Genomic DNA, 12,469 nt, shown 5'->3' with positions numbered 1-12,469 from the left:
GGTCCCTTGGAAGACACCATAAGAAATCTGTGTAATTGCACATGTCAGCATGGTCTGTTCTTAACATATCCTCTCCCAGACAAAACAGTTTTCTAAAGCTGGCTTTGAAGACTGTGTGTGTTTAAAAATAGCTTCAGGAAGATACACACATATATTTTGCTATAAACTGTGTACAACGTGTACTGTGTACAGAATATTAATTCTTCAATATGTGATTTTGTGATTGCCTCATTGGCATCATTATTGCTATACATGGAGCTGGTTTGTGTGCAAATATGATTCTAGACCCAAAGTTTTAGCTTGGCACAGTCATAAAACAATATAGATTTCACCCTGTTGCTGTGTAATGAGTGTTTTTTAAGAAAAATCTTTAATATGCAGAAAGTGGCTATGTTAGTCTTTTCTCATCATACTTAGTCTAGCTAGAAAACTAATTAGCAGAATCTGGTGACCTGAATGTCAGAACGTCTGATATTTCAACAAAAAGCAAAATCTTTAATTCAACAGTCAACATCTTGTAGAGAGATCTGCCATACTCTCCTGTCTCTCTCTTATGACTCATAAAGATGAACTTTGTACGGGGGCAAAGAGGGTGGGGTTTTTTGGCCAAAATAACTAGAAATCACAAGAAGCTCTAATTTGTAAGTTTGATAAATTGCAAGCAGATCAATGGGTTTTAATTATTGCTCTAACTTAGGCATACCTGTCTACAGATACAAAAGACAAGATTAACAGCCTTCAGCAGGTTTGCCAATAAATCCTCCTGGGCCAGGAGTAACCTCATCATCACCGCCACGCTACTGAGACAGGCCAGCAGCTTCACAAAGCAGACCTGGAGTAGAGAGGTAAACCAGAACTTCTCGGTCCCAAGCAGGACCCTCACCTCCTAAGTAATCCTTCTGTCAGGCTAAGGAATGCTTCACTGCTGCAAACCTCTTGCCTCTGCCAGGCATCAGGGGAGTCATTATTTCAGGAGCTTTGTAATGGACTGCAGAGTCTGTTACCTCCCAGCTCCCAAAGACGGATGAAGCTCACCATGACTTGAGGTTGTTAACAGCTGATTTTAAGGAGCTGATGATACTGACTCACTGGCACTAATCAGGTGAGATTAAAAGGACAGCATGGACAGGGAGATGACTCACCAAGTCAAATATTTATACTTCAAAAGCTTTCTAGTTGAACAGCTGCCTGCTGCAGCCCTGACCTGGCCCCTGTTCTGGGGCAAGACGGAGCATTTAAGTTTCCAGGGCTGTCCATCTTAAACCATTCAGCAGCACTGAAGAAAAAAATTACTTAAAAATAAGATCAAATTCAAAATGAATTGTGTAATAAACCAACTGACACCAATGTAAATCCATCATGTAAACAAGCAGAGACTATTTTCCAGAAGCAGTTTGGACTCCTGGAGTGAGCTAACTTCTGCGCAAGTGACCACAAAATGAAGCCCTTAGGTAGTGTAGGGATAGGTCCTAAAAAACATAATAGATGGAGAAATAACATCAGCTCCACTTTATGTACAAGTACATTACATTCTTGATCACATGCTTTAATGGCGAAGCAGCTGCAGAACTTGCAAATTACAAGCTCTGGCTTTGTTTTCAGAGCTCCTGCATAAATAGTTGTATTTAACAACTCCAGGCAGGCACTTCTTTCTGTAAATTGTCCTTAAAATGTGCTGTGAGTCTGCAGCAAGGAATTGTTCCCAAAAATTCAGTATCATCTAAACTGAAGAACTGCAGTATCCCTGCCTTTCCCTGTATTTTTCCCCCCTGTGGTTCCTTGCAGCAGTTACTGTGCTGGTGTTAGAGATCATTGTGCCCAGGGCTGTTGAATAAGGTCCTCAGTTGCTCACCTGCTTTTTATCTGGAAAAGGGAAGAACCTTCCTTAGATTCAATCTATTTCAACTATTACCTTCCCTGCCTTTCTTACACTATTTTTACTGCACATTAGATAAAGCCTAGCTGGCTGCAGCTAGGAAAATTAGGTCTTCTATTGTTTTAACATTAATTATGGAGAGTTCAAGATAAGGTTTGTGTTAGAAAAGTAGGGGGTAGGAATGGTTTGAATTTTACTTTCATTATAATTAGACAGGAAATTATGAAAAGGTGAAAAATAATTCATTGAAGTGCTTTCCTCTAGCAAGCTAACAAAAGAAGTGCATTCTCTCACAGACAGGGTTCATTGCATATTATTGAAGCACCATTGATCTTAATGTATGCCTCTGCTGGGCACATTGAGCCTGGTTCTATTGCACTTTACATGTGGCCAGAAATGGGCAGGATGAGGCTCTCCGAGTCTCTTCAGTTCAAATAAGGGCCCTTTCTGTTGCAAAAAAAAATAGGCTAAATTAGTCCATGGTATAACTCCATGGAAGCCATTTGAATTACTGCAGAGATTAATTTGAACCATCAGTCATTTCTGCGTAACTTGCAAAGGACAGGAAAATATGACTAATCTAAGAATGAATTAATTGGGCAGCTGTCTCCCTTTCATTTGTACCCTACTGAGATAAACATTTGGACTAAGAAGCTGTCCTCGTCGTAATTTCCTCACTTGATGCTGCTTTGTGGGTGACGTTTATGACTACCATGTAACTACGTTTTCAGAATTTTCCTTCATGTGAAATTACTGCAGTTCAGGCTTTCAAAGGCACTTTTACAGGGAGGAAAAAGGAGTGCATGGACGCTGCTTGCTGCTTCTAAGCAGCTGTAAAGATTGACTATGCCAAAGCTCGTCAGGTTGGACTTCCCTTTGTAATAAACCATCTCCAGGTGTTCCCTCCATCACTGATGTTGGTCTGGCTCTTTATTTCCCTCTAAGGAAAATGGCTCGAAGGGCACTGGGGAGCAGATGAAACCCACTGTAACAGGCCAGCAAAACTTCAGCTGGCAGGATGGACGGGCAAAGGAGGTCCTTGCCATGGTACAACTTCTTTCATCTTTTTCTTCAAGGCTTTTTTTCCCACTTGTGAAGACTGAGGCCCCATGGTTCAGTATACATACAGAAAGGTTCATACCACCATGCCTACAGCTCCTTTATCTCTCGGTGTATTGCCTATCACCAGAGTAGCTAATCATTTATGCATAAAATCTATCAAGTTTCTGCTACTTCTTTCTTTTCAGTTTCACAGCACTATTTAGCTGTGGATTGACGGCAAAGCAGGACACTGGGAGACACTGGGAGAGAAGTCCTTCAAGTGAGTCCATGGCAGAAGACTGCTGAAGTTAATGAGACTCCAGTGGAGACAAGGATTTTGTCCATTCAGAGGCAGCAGCAGCTTCAGAAACTACATAAGGCAGGCTGAGGCTGGGAAAGGGATGTATTTCTCTGCCTTGTTTGCAGATAAGAAGTGAGATTCCAAGGGGAATGAGTGATTTACCCAGTCACACAGGAAATCAGCAAGAGATATGGAAATTAATGCTGAGAAGAATTTCAGTGCCTTAATCATAAAGCCAATCTCTTCCCTCAAATGCCAACAGCATTAAATATTCCTTTTCAATAGCGGAGTAAGTATAAGAGTTTCACTGACTTACAGTAATGTTTGCATCGAAATATTTCAGAGGGCAGCCAGGTCAGGTTAAAATGGTTGGCCAGTACCACAACCTATGTCCAGCTGTAGGGATTGGCAATTGTAGGGACCAGGGATTGTAGCTGAACTGAGCAAGTTTATCCGTGAGATTCCTTTGAGGATCAAGTCATGCTAAGGTCGGAAAATGCAAGGTCAGGAAGTACTAGGCGTGTTTAATTGTATTTACTACTAATTAGGTAGGCTTTTAAAAATATGGACTAAATATTTTCTTGCTGAGAAGCTATTAAACTGTTAGGCTAAGGGAATATACGGCCTAGAATAGGAAAGATTCACATCTCCTGCCTACAAATAAATCACTTGTATATCATCTATCTATTTGACCATCTCTGAGTAGTATTTTTATCAATATGATACCTAGGCAGTGGCCCAGAGAAGCACATCTTGTATAAATACATGATAGGGCCAAAGTCTGTTTTTATTTAAAATAGCTTCATTTCATTGTGTCTTAATTAAAAATAATGGTGTTACAGCAGTGATCAAAGAATTGTCTCTTTAATTGTCTATTAAATCATTAGCTATTAAACAGAAATAAAAGGTTAAGAATGCAACACCCTCTGTTATCCCCAAAAGAATATGAATATCTCTCCAATTACAAAGAAACAATAAAGGCAGAATTAACAGTGAAAAGAAGCTTAAGATCAAGCAATTACATCCAAAATGCTTGACAACTCATATTAGAAGGTTTAGCAGCACAACCTGTATAGAAAAGGCAACACAAACTTGGAAGCAAAGTCAATATTGACTTTACCAAAGGGGCTTGTAAAGGGAATACGCATTTTGCTGAAAAAATATAGGCGCATAAACCCTGTACTAAATTTTAACTCAGCTAATTAATCGTTATGGATTCAATCTTGCAACCAATACATATATTTCCAGCTAAAAAATTATGCCTAAACAGCATTCAGTCTGAGAGCACCTCTCAGTAATTTGTGACTGAAATCCATTATATGTATGCTGCAATTTTCACAAAAATAACATTAGTCCCATTTTATATCACCAGGATGAGGCAATATGAACTTAGTGAAGGCCATATGCAGACCTCTTGGTTTTGTTCATTAAGTCAATATATTAGAGAGTTGGTTACCAGGTCTGGGAATGAGTCCCAGAGGCATTCTCTTCTGTCGATTATTTGATACCCAAATAATTTCACAGAGCAGTCAAATTAAGACCTGGTTTATACCAGCTTAGTCACTACTAAAAAAAGGGGGAATTACAGTGTAAATCTTATAAACCCTGTGGAGAGTTTTGGCCTGTTTTTTGGTCTGCTCTATCCAGATCACTGAAAGCAATGGGAGGACACTCGTCAGCTTCAAGGTGCTTTGGAGCAGATCTAATTCCACCTAGATATACAACCTGTTTTGAAAAAGCAAAAAAGGAAGATGGTCAAAGGGCAAAAGCTTTGCTTTCTTGAAGTGTATAAATCCACAACTGCAACTGGAAATCTTGTCTCTGCTCACAGAGGTCATGTCAAGCCTTATTTAGTTGCCAGCTTCAGTGGACCTTTTAAATTTGGGAACCAGAATAACTTCATGTCCAGCTTTGACAGGAGATCCATATGAACAACTGCTGATTGAATTAAATGGGCTTTAAACAGGCAGTGTTTTGAAATGCAACATCTCCCTAACGTCTGCAGATACTAATTTTATTAGTGGAAGAGGAATGGGACTCTTTTTCCTGACCTTTTCCTGTCTCGTCCAGTCCAGCACTCTCTAACTATAGCAAGTCCTGGAAATACTATAAGCTCTATTAATAGAAACAAAAGTCCGCATGTACCATCTTTTAGATCTGGATCTGGTTTTCTGAAGTGCAAAGAAAAGACAGTCTCAGCAATATGTTGAATATATATTATTTTGTGCTTGAGTTTAGTTTATAATATGAACAATTCATTGTTCATATCTATCAACTAATAAATAATAGCCACTAATCAGATAACAGCTGTATATACACAGCAAAAAAAGAATAGCAAAATTTATCAAAATAGTCTGTTCCTCTGACAATTAAGTTAGTCATAAACAAAGATTCTTATTTGTGTTCCTTCTGGTAAGGACTTTCAAGGAAATCTGGTTTCCAGAAAAAGAAAATGTGATTTTTTTCTTTCCCCATCTGATACCTAAGGGAAGATATATAAGCTAGAGCACAGGGTACAGACTCAAGGGACCTATTCCATCACTGGCTGAGGCTAAACATTGGAACAGTCACTTCCATGAAAAGGGAGTATTACACTGATGTCCTTAGCAAAATGCTTTGAGGTCTGAAAAGTGCTAGGCATTGTTATTGTATAACTAAGCCCCAAGCTATGAACTTCCCGGGGGATACAATGGCACACATGCCTCTGTCCAGTGATTTGAACCTTACTTATGAGTTATTTGCCTTCATGTTAAATGAAGATAAATCTTAATGAAAAAAAATTGGAAGTAATCAGATCTTGCCTTACTAAGGCTTTTGCCGAAACCCATCTTGCCTTTCCCAAAGCTACCTAGGATCAAATGGATGTTATCTTTCACCTACCTATAGGTCTCAGAAAGAGGAAATATCTATAAAATGTACAGTTGCTCTGTAAGCTCTTTAACTGCAAATTAATTTCTTTGCTGTTGAACCTAAAATGTAATGAATTTTTGTTTTAGAGGATGCAGTTTATTCCAGAAATTGGTAACAACCTTATTCAGACCTGTCAAAAGGTGAATTTTTTGTTCCCACATATCGTCTTCAAAATAAATAGTTTTGCTGTGTGCAATTCTTTATCCAGCTAAAGAACAAGAAAATGTATCTGACAAAGTACAAGCTATCTATTAGGACCTTTGCAGTCTTACCTACAAAGAACTTATAATAACAGGTTAAAAGTACACAAGGTATAGGATGTGGGTGTCAAATGCAATCTGAAGAGAACTTCAAGAAATGCTCAGGTCTGGAATACATTCACACATGACACAATAGCTAGAATATGGGGACAAACTCGTTTCTTGAAAGCTACAGAGAGAGTTCATCATATGATCTACAGGTTACAGGATTACTGTGTAAAAAGGATGACTATACTACCGTGTCTTTATAGCATTTATATGTAAAATACTGCAGTTCCCTGGAATTGAACAAAGAAACTATCTAGGACTACCCTAAGAAACTCATAAATAATACCAAAAAATCCTACCCCTATACAGAATTCATTGTAGTCAATCCTGAGTTACTCGAAAACAAACAAAAAAACCCCACCCTCAAACCACATAATAAAATAAATAAACCTATTAAAGATATTCAAAAGTACCTATTTTATGCCTAGAAATAAAACTGAGCTAAAAGCTGAAAGCCATGTGATGTGTCAGAAGTCATGCAGTCAACGTCTTCATAAAAGTCACATTAACTCTATTTTCCTCTCAATGTCAAGGAGGGAGAACCAGTTGAACACATTATTCAAAAGAACCCAAAACACAACATTGTTTAAAATCTCCCAACTCTCATTTTAAGAATTTTTGCAATATGGTTGTTATTTTCTATTCTTTGTCATGATCCTCCAGATTTTGGTACAGTTCAGTGTCTTTACTTATAAGAAATACGTGACTGGAAAGCAGGTGATGCAGTCAGAAGCGTATAGCAATTCTTGCTGTACACTGATACAATATACCGATTACTATTAAATAATGAATGCAGAAAAACCATGCAACAGCAAAGATCCCTGTGTGGGGAGCTGACTTTTCCCAGATGGGATGTATCAGACATGTTCTTTCTCATCAGCACTGGCTGGCGAGCAAAGTAAGAGCAGCACGCACTGCTCTTTCAGCATCCCTGGCCCTCTTTCCCACATGGAACACACCAGCACAAACATCCCCATGTCAGACTATGGAAACATGCTAACCCTGCACAACCTTTGGAGACGGCTCTCCTCGTTGCAAAGTGGAAACAAACAACCTGCCACCACAGAAACAGCCATGACTGTGAAACAACTGGTTGATGTAAAATCCTGAATACGGGCTAGGTCCCTGTATGGTGGTGGTGGAGGAGAAAAGGGTGAAAACTCTGTTCTCCACCTCATGGGGGTGCCTTACCTTTATGACATCTTCATCAGCTGATTTGCACTCTGTGGAGTCTGAAACATCGACCACGGACCCATCCTCCTGCACAGCAACAACCTTGACTGGAACAGACACCATTTTGCCCGTCAGAATGGCCGTGTTAAGGACTTCCGTGTCCTGGATGCACACACAGACAAAGGACGGGTGTTAGAGAAGCACAGAACCATGAGAATGCCACAGGGGTCAGGCTGAGGAACAGGAGCAACCCTTCTTCACACCCACCCCGCTCTCTCCCTGCAGTCAATGGTTTAATGACTTTCTAAGCCCATTTACACGCTTGGCTGCTGTGGCAATGGAATCTGAAACAAGTGTGGCACCAAGGCATGTCTGCCTCTTGGCAGAACCACAGTGCTACTCGGGTACAACCCTCTGGTGCCTGGGGCTCCTCCCACCCCAGCACCCCAAATCATGCCAGTGATTTGGGAGATGATTATCAAGCATCCAAATAACCGCATTTCTTCCTTACTGTTCCAGCTAACAGTGTTGCGAGTTGGCCATTTCCCCTTTTTGGGCCCATAATTTTCTTATCATAAATACATGATAAGAAAAACGGTGCACGAGGTGGGGTATTACAAACTACGTAATACCATCCATATACAATTCTTTTTAATATTTCCCCATCAAAATCCCACCTAGGGATGCTTTACCACATTTATCTCTAATCCTAATGAATTCACAGAGCTGGCACTCTAATGACTCCATTAACACAGCCTTCCTCTGTGTCTCAGTATGGCTACAGTTTGATTAATTACTCCAAATGAGTTGCTACAGAGGTCCCTGCCTTGCGTAAGCAGGTATGCCGGCTGGAGGGGAGCAGCGTCTCAAGGCCTGCAGAGCAGCTTGTTGCTGCTTAAGCAGCACTTACTGCAGGACCAAAACTTGACACATGCGGGGCAAGAACGATCTGTGCTTTCACAGAGGTTCAGCTGGGCCTTCTCGGAAAGCCTGCGATAGGAAATACTGCTTTGAATCAATCCACTTTTCATTTTTCAACTTCCATAAAACTAATTGCTTGCCAGTCGGGGGTGGGGGGGAAAGAAAAGTTGCTTCAAACTAATCTAACTTTAAATTCCATTATTAGAACTGGTGGAAGAAGAAATAGATTTTAGCGAAAAATCTGATGGCAGCTTGCATAGGGAGATATATTCACTATCATTTGCTTCTGTCTGCTAGCTAGATTGATAGAAAATAATGGGCATTGACCACAACCTAAGGACAGCTGGAGAAGACCAATAAATAGCTGCAACTAAGATGTATTATTAATCAATATTCGGAAACTTCTACAAAAAGCACCCTGAATTAAATGAGTTGAAGTACTAATACCACTAGTGCCAGCTAACTAATATAGTCTACTAGAGCTTTATGGGCAGTCATGTTCCAGAAAAGCATTTAAACATGTACTCAAGTCCATTTCTGTTCAGAACAGCACTAAAAGTACGTGCTCAACTTGACACTTAGACTTCAGTGTGATTTAAGCATTTGAGTGTTGTCCTGAATAGAGATGCTTTTCTGAATAATACCTCATGAAATAAATATACTCTCTTTGTTTTGTTCTCTGTGAGGCACAAACCAGATGTTTTACACAGTAAATGACTGTCTAGTTTTTGTTTATGTTGAATTTATAACCAGCTGCCATCCATAAAGGAGGGACACTGGCAAAGAGAGAAGCATGTGACAAAAGTGGAAGTGTTAAAGAACAATTGTAAAACCTTTACAAAGACTGGGGTTGGAACAAAACTAAGAAGAAAAAGTACTGCCAGGTGAAAGAAAACAATTAGATGCACCTCAAGTGGAAAGAAGTTGTATAAGACAGACAAAGAAAAACTTAGGGTGCTTCAACCAAAAGTATGTCAGAGAAGAGGTAGGTAGATTTCACCAAACCAACAGCCCATATCCCATAAATCCTAAACCAGTATAAGCATACACTAGATACGTGATGCAGACACGGTGGTCCTGTGCCAAAGCGCTCCCAAGCAGCAGTCTGTCAACGTGCTATTTCTAAGCCATTTTTCAGCAAGACCGTCTTCTTCAGGGGAAACAGCATTTTTGCCAAGGTCACAAACAACAAACACATCTAACTCCACTTCCAAACCCACTCTCTGGTGGCACACCTATGTAGCTCCTATATGTCAGGGGCAGGCACCACTTATATGCAATTACAGTCTGATCCAAAGCCCTACCGCGACGTAGATTAAAGGTTTCTTTTGACTTCAGTGGACTTGGAACCAGGTTCTCAATAGGCCTGAACTAACTTCTCCTTCGTTTTTGTGCTGCTGGTTGTATCGCATTCGTGTTGATCTTCATGTGTGACAAAGGATAAACAAAACCTCTAGCCTCCTTTTAACTCTAAGTGCAGCTTAGCTACCAAGCTGAAGTCAGACTTGGATGCTCTGAAGGATAATGCAAAGTTTATAGACATTTGCATCCCTCTCGTAAACTCCCTGTGAAGATGAGCATGAGAGAAAAAGGTCTTAGACGCGATACCTTGTGAACCCTCTGTTTGTGGGTGCTCTGAAATGTGCTCATTCTATGCTTGATGAAAGCATTGTCCTGAAGCTTCCCTCCTTCCCAGCACATACAGGTACCCACCATGCTAATTAGCTGGTGCTGCTTCACAAAAACTACACTTCACTGGTAAGCAATTCTACTGTATAAATTAATATTTCAGATGCCTGATGCCAGGATTGAGTGCTACACAAGTATAATAGGCTGTGTAAAGACCTTTTTAAAGCCAGCTATTTATAGACTGAAAAAAATATATCTCCTCTGAGGAAGAAATATGAAGGCAGAACTGAACTAATTGACTGTACATTAGATTTGTAAACAGGTGCTTTTTTTTTTTTTTTTTTTTTTTTAGTGCATCTTCAACAAGTAATAGCATTTCATCTGAATTCTGTAAGGCTTTGTTTTGTATTTCCATGGTAAGGTTTGCTACAAAAAAAAAAAAAGTGTTACTGAATTTAAGATACCTGTGCTGGTTATTACTAACAGCATCTGAAACGTAGAGAGAGGAGTAATAATGTTGATTTACATAGGCAAATCTTCCCATGTGCCACAGCATCAATGAAACATCTGGATCAACATCCAGGGACCATCAACACAGATCTCCAACTGCTGTCACTGCAAGGTCCCAGGTGAAAAACTGGGAATCCTTTCCTATTTCTTTTCTTGAGGGTTTCAGCTGCCAGATCTTGACCAAAACCTTCAATTCAAGCAGCCTGGGTGGAAGCTGCACATTCATATTGCAGGCTCTATCCCTGAATAATAATTATGTGTGTTCTTATCTCCAGCTCCTTCTCTGTACCTGAATGCATTAGTACTTCAGCAGAGCTCTTCTTAATTACAACTGTAACCTGCTAATAGCATTTCTTTGTTGTCTGAAGGAATCTACTTCGTATCCAGCCTAGGCTAAATTAAAATTTAATACAACATCAGGTTGCAACAGAACTAGGAAGCAAATGACAGCTGTTTAATTAAAACCTAAAGCTGATTAGATGGCACTACTGAGAGAAATACTCAAGAGGAAGAGCAGAAAACTATTGAAACTCAAGGCCAGGATAATGGCTTTATTTAAATATGAATAAACCCTGCACACAGCCATAGTAAATGTTTGACAACTCCTTGCTTTGGACACATTGAGGGGGGGAAATGTGAATGGGAGATGTGTCAAGAGTCATGACAGAGCTGTGATTACCAACACTGCTGTTACCTATCACAGAATGGTTCAGGTTGGAAGGACACCTTCTACTAGACCAGGTTGCTCAAAGCCCCATCCAACCTGACCTTGAACACTGCCAGGGATGGGACACCCACAGCTGCTCTGGCCAACTTGCTCCATGCCTCACCACTCTCAGAGTGAAGGATTTCTTCCTCAGATCTGATCTGAACCTTTCAGTTTAAAGCCATTCCCCCTTGCCCTATCACTACCTGCCCTTGTAAAAAGTCACTCTCCACCTTTCCTGCAGCCCCTCATAGGTACTGGCAGGTGCTCTAAGGTCTCCCTGGAGCCTTCTCTTCTCCAGGCTGAACCGCTCTCAGCCTCTCCCCACAGCAGAGGGGCTCCAGCCCCTGATCATCGTTGTGGCCTCCTCTGGACTCGTTCCAACAGGTCCATGTCCTCCTTATCGTGGTGGACCCAGAGCTGCATGCAGTACTGCAGGCAGGGTCTCACAAGAATGGAGTGGAGGGGGAGAATCCCTTCCCTCGAGCTGCTGCTCACGTTTCTTTTGATGTGGCCCAGGATGCGGTTGGCTTTCTGGGCTGCGAGCGCACATTGCCGGGTCACGCTGAGCTTCTCATCAACCAACACCCCCGAGTCTTTCTCCTCAGGGCTGCTCTCAATCCGTTCTCTACCCAGCCTGTATTTGTGCTTGGGATTGGCCCGACCCACGTGCAGGACCTTGCACTTGGCCTTGTTGAAGTTCATGAGGTTTGCACGGGCCCACCTTTCAAGCCTGTCACGGTCCCTCTGGATGGCATCCCTTCCCTCCAGCATGTTGACCGCACCACACAGCTTGGTGTCATCGGAAACTTGCTGAGGGTGCACTCGATCCCAGTGTCCACATTGCCGACAAAGATGTTAAACAGAGCTGGTCCCAGCACTGACCCCTGAGGAACGCCACTCATCACTGGTCTCCACTTGGACATCAAGCCGTTGGCTGCAACTCTTTGAGTGGGACCATCCAGCCCGTTCCTTATCCACCGAGTGGTCCATCCATCAAATCCATGTCTCTCCAGTTAAAGACAAGGATGTTGTGCTGGACAGTGTCCAATGCTTTGCACAAGTCCAGGCAGATGACGTCAGCTGTTCTTCCC

The 12,469-nt window shown here is 41.2% G+C and overlaps 1 protein-coding gene across 4 annotated transcripts in view; it reads right to left on the bottom strand.

Moving 5' to 3' along the window:
• Positions 1–12,469, bottom strand: part of TMEM132B (transmembrane protein 132B) — a 259,209-nt gene that overhangs the window by 41,213 nt on the left and 205,527 nt on the right. For all 4 annotated transcript variants that reach the window (XM_080390918.1, XM_080390921.1, XM_080390920.1 and 1 more), the window contains one exon: positions 7,628–7,771. In XM_080390918.1, the coding sequence (XP_080247044.1) occupies positions 7,628–7,771 (144 nt within the window). The remainder of the gene's footprint in view (positions 1–7,627; positions 7,772–12,469) is intronic.

This window comes from Falco punctatus, assembly GCF_963210335.1.
Source record: "Falco punctatus genome assembly, chromosome: 1".
Lineage (NCBI taxonomy): Eukaryota > Metazoa > Chordata > Aves > Falconiformes > Falconidae > Falco > Falco punctatus.
Note: the sequence above shows the minus strand (reverse complement) of the source record. Positions and strands in the feature narration are given on the sequence as shown.